The 17,267-nt window shown below is 39.8% G+C and overlaps 2 protein-coding genes across 2 annotated transcripts in view; one reads left to right on the top strand and one right to left on the bottom strand.

The window, feature by feature from the left end:
• MASTL (microtubule associated serine/threonine kinase like) overlaps nt 1-1,200 on the top strand; it is a 39,711-nt gene extending 38,511 nt beyond the window's left edge. Inside the window, 1 exon segment of the mRNA XM_078151964.1 lies at nt 201-1,200. Within this exon segment, the coding sequence (XP_078008090.1) occupies nt 201-358 (158 nt within the window). The 3' untranslated portion in view covers nt 359-1,200.
• A 926-nt stretch (nt 1,201-2,126) lies between these two features.
• The window catches only part of ACBD5 (acyl-CoA binding domain containing 5), a 55,735-nt gene continuing 40,594 nt past the window's right edge, over nt 2,127-17,267 (bottom strand). Inside the window, exons 10-14 of the mRNA XM_020990341.2 lie at nt 15,507-15,706; nt 9,506-9,549; nt 9,420-9,423; nt 9,169-9,278; nt 2,127-4,218 (exon numbers count right to left, since the gene is read on the bottom strand). Of these exons, the coding sequence (XP_020846000.1) occupies nt 4,206-4,218; nt 9,169-9,278; nt 9,420-9,423; nt 9,506-9,549; nt 15,507-15,706 (371 nt within the window). The 3' untranslated portion in view covers nt 2,127-4,205. The remainder of the gene's footprint in view (nt 4,219-9,168; nt 9,279-9,419; nt 9,424-9,505; nt 9,550-15,506; nt 15,707-17,267) is intronic.

Here is a 17,267-nt window from a genome sequence, read left to right as displayed (position 1 = left end):
CCATTTGACAAAGGGGTAGGTGATGTGGAGGATTATAGAACTTGATTATAGAATAATGCTTTTACGCTTCTATGAAATGGGTGTGCCACAATAAGGAAAAATATCATTGGGAGACATGTTTATTTAATGTTTTAACACTTTGAGTGAAGCAGAATTTTGGTGATGATGTTATACTTGGGTTTTTGTTTTCTTTTTTCAAGAGCTGAAACAGCATCCTCTCTTCAGGGACGTGGACTGGGAGAATCTACCGAATCAAACAATGCCTTTCATACCACAACCAGATGATGAAACAGACACTTCCTACTTTGAAGCCAGGAACAATGCTCAGCATTTGACTGTATCAGGATTTAGTTTATAGCATTATTAAAAGATAACTAACTGTCCCATTTGATCAACCTTGTGATAAGAATGGGCTTATATTTTCTGTAATACCAGATTAGGTCACTAGTTTAAGGAAAATTGCATGTTAATTTGGATCAGTTTGCTTTTGTTTTATAGTGACTACAGATATACAAATTTGTAAAATCACTAGTTTTATCTTCATCTAAGAGATTACTGTATGTCTTTAAATTTGCATTTTTTCAATCTGTTTCTGGTTACAAAAATCAATAGTTTATCTTAATCTGAGAAATTATTGTACATATCTTCAGATTTCCTTTTTCCACTTTATTTTTATTGCACTTTACAAAAGCTAAAGTATTAGCAAAACTGAAATATCACTTTAGAGAGAGTGAACCTGATTTCCCTCCCTCCCCCTTATCTGCTGCTCTTAATGTATCCAGTTTCTAGAATTGTTTTCAATGAAAAATTTATTGTGGGTGTACTTAAATGTTATTTAGGTTGTATGTGGTTAGTAACAAAATCCTGTTCTTAAGGTCAGTACTTTGAGTCTGTGTCTAAAATATACTGTCAAGATTTATGTCCTAACATAGCAGAAAACTCCCTCCATTTCATAGTGGAATTCTTTTGAGGAGTTTGAAATGAAAAAGAGAAGTATGCATTACCAACCTAGGTCAGTTACAGCTAGGTATTATGCTTAGTAATGTTGCTGAAAAACTTTGGACTTCTGCGTTTGTAGTATTTTTACAACTTTTAAGAGTGTTTTGATATTTTGTCTATCTAAAATGATTCAGAAAAAATACTTATAAGCAACATTGAAAGCCTACCTCTAAAATGACTAATAAAATTAATTGTAACACATTTTAATAGTTCATGTATCAGTCTGAGAAAGTACTGGTTTTTTAAAAATCAGTGTTAAAATTTAAAATGTAGATTTTAAAAATTCATCTTTGTTCAGAAACTTAGTGCACTTTGTTAAAAGATAAAAGCGAATGTCAAATTTGAAGGGCTGAATGTAGATTCTCTGCTAATAGAGAAGACCGTTAAATGCTGTGTTCTTAAACATTTTTTGTTGTTTTTTACATTTAAGTATTGTTAGAGATAGTTGTCTGAAGCATAAGTTGTTAGTAAAAGATGTGTGTGCTTTGATGGTTGCTGCTGGAGGGAGAGGATGCTAACTTTTTACCTCTGTAGCCCCAGCACAGTGACTTGCATGTAGTGAATGCTTTTGTTGAATTTTACTCACCCTTATCAGATGCTTAGAGCTTCTCAGCTTTCTCTCCTGTTCCTCCTATTTGTGCCTCTTTTGCCTTCTGCCTCCTTACAAATTGTAGTTCTTCCTCAATTCTAGAGAAACTTTCCCTTGACATACTGCTCTTCTCTTCACATCCTTTATGGTCCCTCAGATATTACCTTGGCCACATTTCATCTAGTCTGTGTCTGGAGTGTACTCTTCAATCACCTCTGCCTTTTTGAATCTTCCTCTCCTTTCTCCAGTTCGTTACAGGCTCAGCTCACCACACACAAAGCCTTTTCTGGTCCCCAAAAACTAAGGCCTTACTTGCCTTTCCCCCTCCCCCAATCACTTTGTATATCTTTTGTATGTAGTTACATGTACATACTATATTTCCCCAGTAGAATGTATGTTCCTTGAAGACAGGGACTGTTTCTTTGTCTTTTCTCTCTACAAGGCCCAGGCACAAAGCCAGGTACACAGTGGGTACTTAATAAATGCTTGTTCACTGATCCTCTGAATTCTAATTCAGACTATAAGAACATAGGCAAAGTAATTTCTCATTACTGTTTTTATTTTGTACTCAGCTTTACAATAAACAACTGAAGAGAAGAAATATTTCATTAAAAAAAATACCATTGTCAATTTAAAATCAGGTTTTGTTAAACAAAGCATGAACGTTAAATCCTAAAATTACATCTTGTTTTTTATATACAAGAGCTGTGTGCAAAGTGCTTTTCAAACTACAAAATAAGATTTTGGGACAGGATAGAAAGTATTAATCCCAAAGAGATGACAACCCCTGGACTACCTGCAGTTGATCACAGCTGCTTACATTCTGAAGTCTGATTAAACTAGCCAAAAAGGTCATTTGTGTCCCCCATCACACTAAGAGAAGCCCCTAATTTTTACTACCCTTTTTGAAAATAAAGTTTTACAGCTACTTCATCCATATAGATTTGATCTTTTTTCATATGCAGTTCAATGATCTGCTTTTATTTTTTCTCAAAAAGTTAAGGTAATCTTTGCTTGTTTGCTTCTTAGGCAGATGTTAGCAATCAATCCCTTTCACACAGATGGGATAAAAGAAAAAGCTAGTAAGGGATATGTAAGGAAAAGAAAGGACTTGGGCAATGCCTTTTAAAAACATATTTTCCCTCTAGAAAAAGGCCATCCTTGTGAATTAGGGTTAGATTAATTTTTCTGATTAAAAATACACTGTACTCAGTACAGCGCTCTGCTCTGCCGGGTATCATTTTTCAGGATGTAAATATGTGACACCATGACTTTTATCAGTGATTCTTAAAAGCACATGCTTGTAGAATGAGCCAAGGACTTTTCCTGTCACTAGGATCATTTTGTACATAAAAGTAATCAATCCCAAAGGAGGGCTTCCCAGGGCACCAATCCAAATCCTTCTGTCCTCGAACCCAAACACTGCTGTGCCTTTGAAAGTTTCTGTCACTTGAGGTATAGTTTAATCATTGGCAGCCAGATGCCCAATATCTCACATTATCTTCACAACATCCCTGTGGTTAGGTACATTGCAAATATTATCCCCAGGTGGGTAAACTGAGGCACTAAGAGGTTAAGTGATTTATTCATGGCAACATGAATTACTGAAATCATCTGTTGAGCAGCTGTTATGTCATGAGTTTTCTGTACTTTGTTAAAAAAAAAAACCAACCAGTATAAATAAGTTTTTGTTTTCTATTTCAAAGCACCCCATGCAGAAACTAATATTTTCCCTAAAGAAAGTGATTACCAAGGAATAGGAATGGGTGTTTGAATCAAACTATTATTTGTACATTGCAGCATCAGTCTATACTCTGAAACATCAAGCCCAACTCATCACTTCTATCATGCAGGACATGTACCTCCCCTGAACTGTTTCTAGAAACTAAACGATCTGAGTACAGGGGAAGTCGCTTCCACTCTGGCCAGGTGGGGAGCACTGGAACCCACCTATGTAGTAAAGGAAGGTGCCCAAAAAGATCAGGATTTTAAATGCCCCCCAAATGTTTGTTTGGATAACGAAGCGCTGTGCAGTCCGCAAAGCGAACTCTGAAACAGCTTCCTTTGGCAACGTGTCCTTTGCCATGGTAATTTAGTGACTATGATAAGAAGCCAATTTATTTTCATTTGACATCTAGGTTTTTGCCCCTGAGTCACATCCTTTTGCACGTTCAGGACTCCTCTCCACTCCCATCCCCACCATTAGTTCATAACCAAACCACCGAAATAAAATTCCAACAAAAATCTGGTCTCATTATCACTGTGCTGAAAAAGCAGTTCGCATTTCTACACTGGAGATAATCAGGTAAATATGTTACCAAAAAATAATAATTTAATGTCCTTCAAGTCCAAAGGTGGGATAATTTTATATATGCTATGTGTCATCTAGTTGAGAATGATCATTCAAGTATCAGTAATATTATTTAGTCTTGAAGATATCTTCTTTGTAGTGCTAAAAGAACAAAAGCCCGCCACCACCCCACCCCTGAAGCTACTGAAGTCACAAAAGCGAAGTCTAGTCATCCAGAGCGTATGATTCCCAGGGGCGCACCATGCTCCTTTTCATTCGGATGTCTCGGAGGCCCAGCAGTCTTGGATGAAGCAGCATCACCCCCATTCAGTTCAGTTTCCTTAAAAAAGAAAAAAAAAGGCAGGTGTCAATTAGCCTAAGTTCTATGTGAATATTTAAACATTTCAACATGAAAGAACCCTAAGAATAACACTGCTCTGGTGTCATAATCACACAGTTTAAAAGGAAAGAAAAACATTAGCACTGCAAACAATTATTACAAAACTGCCTCCCGTGACAAATACTCAACTCTAGGTGGCTGAAAAAGATGAATTAATAGCTCGCATTTATACAGTGCTTTAAGCAAAGCGCTTAAAAAATATCTGATCCTATAACCACCTTGTTATCATACCTATTTTACAGATGAGGAAACCAAGGCAGACAAGTCAAGTAACTTGCCCAGGATCATACAGCCAGTAAGCGTCCGAACTATTCCTGACTCTAGATCCTGAATTGCATTATTCACTATGCCACCTTGAGGCCTCTTTAACAATTAATTTATAATTTAAATATCTTTTTTTTTTTCAGTATTCCTGGATACTGAATAGATGAATTGCTTAGCAGAGCAACTATCCCTTTGTGGTACAATCTACAGGGCCCCCTAGCCAGATTTCTCTCTCCTTAACCAGGTACCATTGATAACTTCAACACTCAATGTTTCATCTGCCTCTTCTGTCCAAGACTGCCTATTTTAAAGTACTACTCCAAAGTCACTGACATGTTCTTGGCCACCTTTTCTCCCATCTTTGTACTCCTTGAAAATGCCTTCTTAGTTATCTGCCCCATAATCCATTTACTTGGGACTGAGTTTTCTGTGACTTAGTCTAAGGTAATAACTACTGAATCCATAAAGAATCTGTGGTTGACTGTAATGGGAGAAGGTTGGAATGTCTCCCTTTTCTCTGGGTGACATGGGTATTTTAGGAATAGTTTTCTAAAGAATTCAGGAGAAATATGGGAAGATAATATGAACTGATGAAGAGTGAAGTAAACAGAACCAGGAAAATTATCTACAATAACTACAGCAATGTAAATGGAAAGAACAGGAAAAAGAAACTGGATATTTAAATTATAATTATAATGACCAAGCTCGGCCTTGCAGAAGAACTGAGAAAAATACAGTTCCCTACCTTCACTACAGAAGTAAAGACTACGGGTGTGGCATTTTGCATACTGTTAAATGTAGCTGATGTTTTGCTTATCTGTTGTTTTTCCTTTTTAATCTTTGCTATAAGGGGAGGGGTAAGGATTTATTTGGAAATACATGTCATATAAAAACAAAAGGCATCAATAAAAATTTAAATACCTTCCTTTAGATAACAGACTCACCTTCCCAAACTAACCCGAGAATAACTCCAATAATAGAAACCTCAACTCAGAAATGGTTTAAGCTTTATTTTTGGACAGGTGTATCCAAGGAGATCTTTCCTAAATTATGCATTGCAGGTGATTATCAGTTCACCCATAGCTAGGCATACATGAATATATGTACGCATATGTATACACTGCCCCAACGGCATTTGAGTTTCTCCTCCATGAGGGCTGTACGGTATTGTAGAAAGTGCTAGCTTTGGAGTCAAAGAATCAGAAGATCTGAGTGTAAACACCAGCTCTTCCACTAACTGCCTGTGTGACCTTAAATAAGTCACCTATCCTCCTGCTGATCTGTCAAATGTGAGTGTTAAACTAGATGACCCCCTAAGATCTCTTCCTTAGCTTTAAATCCATGACCTTATGATCTCATGTCACTATAGTTTTCTATCTGTAAGTAGAAGGCAGAAAAAATATGAATCAGTTTGAGGTCACACCCTCTGAGATTCAACCGCTAGAGGTCTGCCCCTTTCTCCTATTTCCTTCTTTCCCATTGTTGGCAGGAAACAATTTCCCTTGAATCCATCTTCCTCCTAGGCTTTACACCAATCTACCTTGCACTCTACTCCTGCTGCTGCCATGGTGAATTCCCAGCCCCAGTCTCCCTTTTGTCCACCTCCCATGCTATCCCTCCCCCTTCCAGGGTCAGGCTCCTATGTCCCTTCACAGCTGGGACTTACTTCTACCAAGAATGTGCCCAGTACCATGGCCTTTAGGGCTACAGTGTTCTCCTTTCCCTCTTTTAGAGGTAAACTGATGTGGCTCACACCTGAACCCAAACACCAGAGGCCCAGAAAGGGCCACAGAAAGGTGAAGTACTTTACAGAAGCCTAAAACCTAATGACCCACACCCAGAACTTTATAAACATTCAACAACAACAAAAGAATTAAAAATAAGTTTCAGTGAAAATATAATTTTCAATTAATGTGATATTTTAAGCAAACAATGGACCAAGAGCATTCTTTCTTCCATCGGTGTGGAAGTACTGTAAGTAATTCACACAACTGAGAAGTTTATATGGTGATTTCAGGCCTGTAATGGAAATGTCTGGAGAGGTGGCGTGGCTCTGGAGTCCAAGACCCTGGGTTCAAATCCCCCCCTTGCAAATTTACAACCTACATGATGTAATACAAGTCACCCATCTGTGACCAGAAGGCTTCTGAGGGCCTTCTCTAAATCTATGATCCTATGCCCTTTACTTCGTGCCCTCTGACTGGCCCTCACAACCACCTTGTGAAGTAGGTAGCTTCATGTAATAGCTCCATTTTGCAGATCAGTAAATAGGCTCAGAGGGGCTAATTCACTTGTCCATTCCTGACACAGTGAGGTGGGATTCAAACCCAGGTCTTTTTGCCACCCAACTGATGTTCTTCCACTAATATTCCACCATCTTGCTCTCTGTTTTGGTGACAGACAGCTGCAGCAGGGCATAAAGAATGATTGGCCTTTCCGCTTTTGGACATGAAGCAAGCTGTCAACAAAAGTAGTCCTTGTAGTCTTTCTCTTCTATTCCCAATTCTCTTGCCCAACCCTTGGTACTGTACAAAAGAACTGGAAAGAGAATGTATTGCAACCAACTCAAGCAGCTTTTTGTGCCCTTGAGTTAATGTAACGGTGGTACTTCAGGCAAATGTTCTGTGTTTAAACAAGTCTCTCCACACTTTTCTCATTCCCCTACTCTCTATCCCCATCGTCAGTGAAAACCAAATACGAAGCATCAGTTTACTGAGCCAAACCAGCTTGCAAAAGGGGCAGCGAGGGAGGAAGCAGCATGAACAGGAGACAGACCTGCCTCTTGACAGCTGAAAGACACAACTGGATTATTCAATTACAACTAATGCACACTTCAAATACTTCAGAAAAGAGAAAAATCCTCAGAAAGCAAACTCGTGCCTGTGGCTGCTTTTTGTATGAGAGCTTCTGGAAATGTTCACATGGCCCTGCTGGTATTCAAAACCACCTGAGATAACAAATGATAAGTAAGTTTGAAAAAACTTTCATAATACTTTGATTTGATTTTTCACAAAAAGCACCCACCCAACCAAGATCACAGGTCGTTCCCCTTGAAGCAAATGAAGCGATTCCCCACATTCTGCTTCTGGCTTCCTGCATTCTTCCTTACCAAGGTTAAAACTGAAATTATTAAAGAACATTAGGCCACTTCACATAGTAGAAAGCAAGCGTTTACTTTTTGTTCAAAAGAACAAGTCTTGGCCATCTGAGAACACCTTAAGCACTACAGTTAGAATCGAAAGGCCTCTCAAATCCTGCCTGCCAGCTTTGTGACCTTAAGCAGAGGTTTCCCTGGCTGTAACACAGGAATAAAAATCCTGAAGGGGCAGAAGAACATACACAGTGAAGAGTGGGCCGGCCTGGAAGCCACCCGGGTTCAAGCCCTGCCTCTGACACATCCTGGCTGTGTGGCCCCTGGGCCAGTCCCTTGACTTCTCATTGTTCTAGGCAACTCTCCAAGACAACAGGTTGCAGAAAAGACGTTGAGCTGCATTTGCAAAGGGAGACATTCCCTATACCAATGAAATCACAGGCCTAGTCACTATCCCTAATACTTGACTCCTTGCTGCTTGTGGAGAAGTTTCTCATAAACTGTAAAATTTAAACAATTCTGAGATACTGTTATAATATGCACTTATTTAAATATTGGAAATTTTGGTAACAGAAAAAGAGCTCCGAATTTCGGAAACATGAATACACATACACATATAAAACTTCAAAGATGTGGCTTCATGCCTTCCCCATCCCAAAGAAATCTGTGTCAGTCGTTGTTCAGTTGTGCCTAACTCTCTGTGACCCCTTTAGGGGTTTTCTTGGCAAAGATAATGGAGTGGTTTGTCATTTCCTTCTCCGGATCATTTTACAGATGAGGAAACTGAGGCAGGCAGGGTTAAGTGATTTGCTCAGGGTCACACAGCTAATAAGTGTCTCAGGATGGATTTGAACTCAAGAAGCTGAGTCTTCCTGACTCCAGGCCCAGCACTCTATGCACTATGGCGCCACCTAGCCGCCACTTTTAGATCAGTTTTAGGATCACCTTAAGAGTCAATTCAATTCTGCACTTAGGCAGGCTTCAGAAATCTCTTAATTTAGTGAAATTGGAGGCCTGAATTAGAGAACTCCCTCAGTCTGATAATGTCCAATTTTTTGACCCCTTCCCCAGAGACCCTCTGAACCGAAGATGACCCAAGCTGAGGTGCCATCTATGCTCAAGCCTAGACTTCCACTAGAAACAAGCTAGTCTACAGTCCGGGTCTCTGCCCATCGGACTCCCCCCGGTTCTCTCTAGAACACCCCAAGCAAGCATGATTTTCCGCATTCAGCACGGCTGCAAAGTTCTGGGGTGTGAGGTTGTTTCTGTCCTTTCTAGCTGCCAAACCACAACCGTGCAAAGTGGAGAGAGGCTCCCATAGGACAGACGAAGAAGTCAAAAAAAGGACGTTCTCCGTTACGTTTCATTTTCAGTCAAGTTTAGTACTTACGCTCAACGCCAGCTCTTCAGCATGGCAGCACGCTAGGTATCTATAGAACAAACATTCCCTCAACAGTCACTGGAAGGCAGGCAAAGATCACTGCGGTCCTTCTGGCAGGAACTAAACATTATTAATTATCAATAATTAGTATTACCTTCGCCTTCTTTGATAATACAAGTGTACCAGCCACTGAGCAATAAAAGGCCACACAACAGCAAAGGTCAGTGCACTAGGAGACATCTCAAACGGCCACCATGATGGTCTCTAAGAAAAGTCAAACAAACTCGTCACCAATCAGCAAATGTCATGGTCAGACAGAAGGCTACGTTTTATGTAAAGTGCTCAAAATTTTAAAAGTGATCACGAAGTTTACATGAGTATTTCAGATTTAGATCAATACAATACAGAACTTTTCTGGGATCAAAAAGGGGAAATAACACTTTTTGAATTCCTTGTGATATTTCCAAATGCTCATAAGAAAAGTCTCTTACCAGGAGGGAGGCCGATTATCAGTCTGCAATGCTGACGATTTTGCCTACAAACAGAAGCAAAAACAAATAAGAAACATGGTAAACTGAGTAATGTGGCAATCCTTTTTCAATTCATATTCAATAAGGTGTTAAACCACGTTGAAAAAAACACTGTGTTTGAACTCTGGGACAACACAGTCTCTTGCTCAACCAGCCAGGTATTCCTGGTGGGTCAGGACTACATCTAGAGTAGCTCTTCTTGTTTCTTGTACCTTGACTAGTGAGACAAACCTAGAACTTAGCAGGTTTTCAGACTGGCAAGTCTCTAGCCAGTCCTCATGAGACACACTCTGGAGCCAGCAAGGAGCCTACCATCCTCTGGTATTTCAAGGCATGGTTCTAAAACCCATGGGGAGAGAGGTGACATGTGAGTAGTGATTTACAAAAGACTGCATCTTCTAGGTCTGTATGCCAAAGAGATCATAAAAACGGGAAAAGGACCCACATGTACAAAAATATCTATAGCAGCTCTTTCTGTGGTGGCAAAGAATTGGAAATTGAGGGGATGCCCATCAATTGGGGAATGGCTGAACAAGCTGTGGTATAGGAATGTAATGGAATACTATTGTGCTATAAGAAATGACAAGCAGGCAGACTTCAGAAAAACCTGGAAAGACTTAGATGAACTGATGCTGAGTGAAATTAGCAGAACCAGGAGAACATTGTACACAATAACAGTCACATTGTGCAATGATCTAAGACAACCCCAAAAGACTCACGATGGAAAATGCTATCCACATTCAGGGAAAGAAAAACGGAGTCTGAATACAGATCGAAGCATATTATTTGCTCTCCTTTTGTTTCATTTTATTGCTTCATTCTCACGGTTCCTCCCATCAGTTCTAATTCTTCTTTACAGCATGACTAATAGGAAAATATGCTTAATATCAATCTATAAGTACAGCCTACATGAGATTGCACACCCTCTTAGAAAGGGGGGAAAAAATTTAAAACTCAAAATCTTATGGAAGTGAATGCTGAAAACTAAAACCAAATAAATTATTTAAAAAAAATTTTTTTTAATTAAAAAAAAAAAGACTGCATCTTGCTACTTTATAGCTGCTTAGAATCTGTGCTGCTGCTTTAATGAGTGGCAGATTAGGCTGCATCACTAAATGCTATATCAGACACCAGAGGAGCCCTCTCCTACCTCTTAGCTTTGCCCCTGACGCAAGGAACTTGGAACTGGAAGGAAACTTATAAGTCATTTAATCCAAATCCCTCCCTGTGTTATGGATGGGATGAGGTCCAGACAAGTTACTCACCAATGCCAAAGAGTTAATAAATGGGAGAAGTGAGACTCAAACTGTGGTTTCCTGACTTCAAGACTAGTGTTCTTTCTGGTACAACTACCTCAATTTCTCTAGCCTACCTTTACTTATCTTAAGAAGAATGCTGAGAGGACTAACAAGAGATTTTCAAATTTTAACCATATGATCATGTGGATACAATGAATCAATGAAAACACATGGATTAAAAGGGCCTGCTCTAATTTGGAACTATGCTCAAAAGACTATAAAGCCATGCACACCCTTTGACCTAGTAATACCACTACTAGGTCTGTATCCCAAAAGAGATAAAAAACAAAAAGGGAAAGGATGCATATGTACAAGAAATATTTATAGCAGCTCTTTCTTGGGGGTAAAGAATTAGAAGTGAGGGGATGTCCAGTTGGGGAATGGCTGAACAAGTTGTGGTATATATATTACATACTACTGCACTATAAGAAATAATGAGCAGGATGCTCTCAGAAAAGCCTGGAAAGACTTGCATGGGCTGATGCAAAGTGAAATGTACTGTGTACAAAGTAATGGCAATATTGTAAGATGATCAGCTGTGAATGACTTAGCTATTCTCAGCAATATAATGACTGAAGACAGCTCTGAAGGAGTTATGATGAAAAATGCTATCCACCCCAGAGAAAAAACTGATGGTGTCTGAAAACAGACTGAAACATATTTTTTAAACTTTTTTTCTTGAGGTTTTTTTTGGGGGGCCCCTATGTTTTCTTTCACAACACAACTATTATGGATATGTTTTGCATGACTACACATGTATAATCTATACAGAACCGCTTGCCTTCTCAATGGGGGAAGGGGGAGGAAGGGAGAGAATTTGGACCTCAAAGTTTTAAAAAGGAATGTTAAAAACTGTTTTTACATGTAACTGGGTGAAAAAATAAAATACTAAGTTAAATTTTTTTTTTTAAAAAGGGGGTACCTAATCTGCACTGGGGGCTATGCTAAGCATACTGGAATTACAGATACAGAAGTGAAACAGTCTCTGTGCTTGAAGAGCAGCCATCCAAAGAACAGGAGACAACACACAGTGGTGAACAGATTTCTCGTCTGAGGAATACTAGAGGAAATAAAATATGTTTACAGTTTATTGTTTCAGAGTAAAAATGTGTGTACAATATTGAGCCAAATTCTATATTCTATGAGTGTATTTTGGACCAGGCATAACTCAGGCCAGGCCAGTGATCTGGATAAGAATGCAATGAGTTGAAAAAGAAAATGACAAATGCTGGAGGGGATGTGGAAAAACTGGGACACTAATTCATTGCTGGTGGAGTTGTGAACTAGTCCATCCATTCTATGCCCAAAGGGCTATAAAACTGCAGACCCTCTGATTCAGCAATTCCACTACTAGGTCTGTATCCCAAAGAGATTTTTTAAAAAATAAAAGGAGGGGAAAGGACCCAGATGTACAAAAATAGAGGAGCTCTTTTTGTGGGGGCAAAGAATTGGAAATGGAGGGGATGCCCATTAACTGGGGAATGACTGAACAAGTTATGGTACATGATTGTAATGGAGTACTATTGTGCTATAAAAAATGACAAGCAGGATGGTTTCAAAACATCTGGGAAGACATCTATGCAATGATGCAAAGTGAAGTGAACAGAACCAGGAGAACACTGTGCACAGAAACAGCACTACTGTAATGATAATCACTATGAATGACTTAGCTATTTTAATCAATGAAATGATCCACGACTATTCGAAAGACCTGTGATGAAAAACGCCGTCCACCTCCAAAAAGAGAACTGATGAACTCCGAGTGCAGACCGAAGCATAATTGTTTCACTTACTTCATTTTTCTTGCTTTTTTCCCTTTTCTTTCCAACATGGCTAATATGGAAAGGTTTTGCATGACTTTACAGGTGTCACTGATACCTTATTGCTTGCCTTCTCAATGGTCAGGAAGGGTTGGGAGGAAGAGATTCCTGAAATCAATTTTTTTTTAAATGCTAAAAATAGATACTTTAAAAAAGAATGCAATGATGAGATCCTTGTGGATTATAAAATGCAACAAAAATGACTCTGCTAATAATCAGTGATTAAAAGGTTACTGATGTTAAGGTTATAAGACAGTAATTAAGATTACAAAGTGATTCCCTTCACCTGAATATGCACCATGGCAACTGGCTGCTAGGTCAGAAAGGAAGGTTCTCCACAGGGCAGTGGAGAGCTCCATTAAAACCTCTGCTCCCCAGCTGATCATGGGATAGGTGAGGTCTTTTATTTTTCAGGCAACAAGGATGCAAAACAAATATGATCCCAAGAACAGCTTTCCCACCCCCTTAAAAGGAAACCAGCTTAGACTAGGTAAAACAGGTACCACTCCCTCCACAAAGTGATGTAAGCTGGGCAGGCCACTGTGATATTAATCATTCAGTCATGGCTTTGGCGCACAAAATAACAGACTAATGCTGGGAGAATCTGGCTCAGCAAGTCACATTGTGCAGAATGGCCCCTTTCCACCAAGAACACTCTCATTATCTTACAAACCACATTCCTCTTAAATTAGCTGAAAGGTGCCATGCCTACACAATATTTTTATGATACCTGCAACATTAGAATGACTGTGGCTTGTTCAGCCATACTAACAAGCAGAGACTCAAAAGGAAAAGTGGATTCTCCACAAGATATGGAAGGAGAATAAATAGCATAGAAGAGAAAATGATCAGCCTTACTAAAGAAATTGAACCCTTGCAAACTAAATAAACCAAATGCAAATCCGTGACTCCATGAGACCACAAAAAATACTGAAGCAAAATCAAAAGGCTAAAAAAAAATAGAAGAAAACGTATGATACCTAATAATGAAAACTGCCCTGGAAAACAAGTCAAGTAATAATTTAAGAATCACTGGACTCCTTGAAAACCATTTTTGTTTTTGTTTAAAAAAACAAAAACAAAAAAACCTAAACACTATTTCAAAAAATTATAAGGGAAAACTGCCCACATCTGTTAGAACAAGAGGGGAAAGTAAAAATGGAAAGACTCTACCCATCACATCGTGTAAGAAAACCCAAAGGATAAAATCCCAGGAATATAATGACTAATACCCAGAGTTCCCATGTTAAAGAAAATATATCGCAGGCATGTAGAAAGAATTGGGTCAAGTAGCAAGGAACTGAAGTCAGAGTCACACAAAACCTGGAAGTTACTAGTAAGTCTAAGGAAGTATCTATGGTGTGTTGGGCACAAGGTGAAGAGATCTACACTTCTGGACAATACCACCGTTTAGTTACATTCTGCTTTCATAAATATTTTCTCACAGTCCTCATCTTTACAGTCACAAAACTCACTGGAAGGTTAGAGAATACAAAATCCCATTGTGTTCATTTTTGGTTGACTACAAAAAAGCATTTGATTTTAGTACAACAAAACGCAATTTGAAAGGCTCTCCACTGATAAGATGTTTCTCACACACATGAAGATCATACGTGATTGCTAGAAAGCTCTAAGAGCAAAGATATCTTTATGTGATGATCCTTTGATTAGTTATATCACGTGAAATAAAAAACAAGAACCTGTCTGTCTCTTCACTAAAAGTATTTGTCAATGTAATGGAGGATATCTAATGCAAATTCTGATGGATGGTAAAGTTCTCCAGATGCTTCTGTTTATGGATGATGATATACTGATTGCATCAAGCCGCAGCACAGTACAAAAATTCCTGAGGAGGATCCATAATCACTCCAAAGACTGTAGCCAATCTAAACATAGGAAAAACCAAGGGCATGCAGAATCCTTACCGTCCAAACTATGCTACATAGTTGGGTGGCCAGCCCATGGAGTTGGTCCATTAGTATATACACCTTAGAAAAAAAACACCGCACATGGTCCACAAACTGGACCCAGCAGAGTTTTTTTGACAAGTTGTCTTTTGCAAAGTGTCATGTGCTTTTATTGACCCAGACCTTCTCTGGGTCCATTCTATGGGAAACATTTTCTGGTTCTCTGGGAAACAAAGGCCCAACCTTTCAATGTCACTATTCTTCCAGTTATGCTGTTTGGTTACACGGCATGGAATCCCAGTTTCTAAAGAATTAAAGGTGTAAGTCGCTCAAAGGGAGGCAGATGGTGGGCTGCAACACATTACCAACAAAGAAATGGCATAAAGGGCATCATCAGAGACTTGTGAGCAGAAAAAGGGGTAATAATCACGTACAAGAAGGAGGCATAACCGATGGAGAGCCTGCAAGCTCCACAGCAGGGACCTGATTAACACAGGATGCGAGGTATGGATAGGCTGCCCACGCTGATAAGAGCAAAGTCCTAAAGTTTGTATTTAATGCATACACCTGGGAATGCAGGCAGGGAATATGTCTTCTTTGATGAACCCCTGAAAAACTCCTTTCAAGAGCCTGGAGTACTGCCATGCTTATAGGGGCCCCACCTGCCCAAGGTCACAAGGACAGTAAGCGGACAGGCAGGAGCTCTAGCGGCAACTTCAATGTCATCTCTAGGCCCGACTACACATTTCAGCTTGAGACAAAACTGAACGAGTTTCTCTTCAGCGTCTCCCTCCCTTCTGCCTCCATTACCTTTCTGCATCCTTTCCCTTTTATGCGCCACCTCTCAGGGAACCAGGCACTCAGTACCTTCAAAGTACATGTACACAGCACAAAATGGTCAAGGAATCAGAGGAATAGAAAAGGAACGTCTGTCCACCTGAGATGCAGCCAGTGTCTCCAGCATGTGCAGTCTCTGAAGGATGTTCTTCATGTCTTCCTGCAATCGCATGAGTGCCACTGCAATCTGCTCATTGAGGCTGCCTCTACTTCCTCTGTCAGAACCCCACCGTTCTCCGTCACCTCCACTGCCCATGTGTCCACTGTGAAGCCCATCACCCAAATGCTGCATCCGGTGGCCTACATTGAAGGAATCAAAATAGGCAGACACTGAAAAGATGAATCCTGAGAAAGCTGAGACGACCATGAGTGATTAATTCTCCTGGAGTGCATTTCTTTATGAATAAATCTTAATAACTGTTCATGGGAAACAGGAGAGTGGATCCTAGCACAGGCCACGGAGCTATAAGAATTCTACATGAGCAGACCATTCCTAACATCTATTCTCACGGGTACCACCTTCCAGGGAGGATTAGGCAACGAGTAATGAAAAAAGAGATTAATGAAATAAACGGAAGGCCAAACAAGGACGGCTGGCAGAAGAGTTTGGGCCTTATAGGAGAGGCAACAAAAAGGTAAAACTAAGTTCTTGAGCAATGAGTTACTTGTCAAAAATAGCCAAGAAGATTATCCTAATTCCTGTGGACAGGACGCATTACAGCAGAGAGTGCATGCATCTTGAAAGACCAGTTAGTGAAGGGACCTGGCAAGAAGAGCTCAGGAAGGGGGCAGCTAGGTGGTGCGCAGTGGATACAGCACTGGCCCTGATGTCAGGAGGACCTGAGTTCAAATCCAGCCTCAGACCAAACACTTGACATTTACTAGCTGTGTGACCCTGGGCAAGTCACTTAACCCCAACTGTCTTTTAAAAAAAAAGAAGAAGAAGAAGAGCTCAGGAGCTTTTGGCTCTAGCTAGACAAGGCAAGCCAGTGTTACTCCACACCTTCCCCTTGATTTCTCTTTTCCCCTAAGTAAATTTAACTGAGTTATTTTTACATCTTCTTCCCTCGTAACCAAGGAAAATAGAGTTAAGCAGAAACTTTGGATTTGTGTGTGCATCTTATCACCCCACTAGAAAACAGGCTTCCTGAAGGTATTGTTTTGTTTACTTTTCATCTCTGTAGCCCCAGGGTTCATCAGAGTGGGTGCATGACACAAGTCAGCTGGATCAAACTGAAATATTTCAGCCACTGAACAACTGCTGGAGTCGCCAGAGACTCACTGAAAGGAAATTCTCTTTCTAGGGGATGGTACGAGTGTTGCGTGCCCCCAAACATCTTCATGGTGTAGGGAGAGAGTGCTAGACTTCACATTCAGGAGATCTGGGTCCAATGCCTGTCTCTGACTTCACTAGCTTTGTGACCAAGCACATCGCCCTGGCCAGAGTCTCAGTTTCCTCATCTATAAAATGAGTCTCATAATACAACCGTAGCATCTATTATCAGAGGACTGTTGAAGTTCAAATGAGCCAATGTATGTAAAGTGCTTTGCAAACTTTAAATTGCTATATAAATGTTACTTATTTTGCTACAGAACATTATTTGGAAAATGTGGTAATGTTCTTTTTTTATAACTGATTTGTATAACAACTAAAATGTTCTAGTTGTAGCCCAGGATGAAAAGCTGCACTACTGTACTGGCTTGTGGAATGAAAAAGGAAAGGGTGGACCTGGGTCACATGACCAGTGAACAATTTTCTGAATTTACAATGGAGTAGCTTTTAAGAAATGGCTGACAGAAGAATTGGAAATCACTCTGGTTTCTACTCTGAGGGATCAGAAAGATGGTGACACACTGTCAG

Source organism: Phascolarctos cinereus, unplaced genomic scaffold (genome assembly GCF_003287225.1).
Source record: "Phascolarctos cinereus isolate Bilbo 61053 unplaced genomic scaffold, phaCin_HiC Scaffold_1;HRSCAF=81, whole genome shotgun sequence".
NCBI classification, from domain to species: Eukaryota; Metazoa; Chordata; class Mammalia; order Diprotodontia; family Phascolarctidae; genus Phascolarctos; species Phascolarctos cinereus.
The sequence above is the reverse complement of the archived record's forward strand: the minus strand, read 5'-3'. Positions and strand labels throughout refer to the sequence as shown.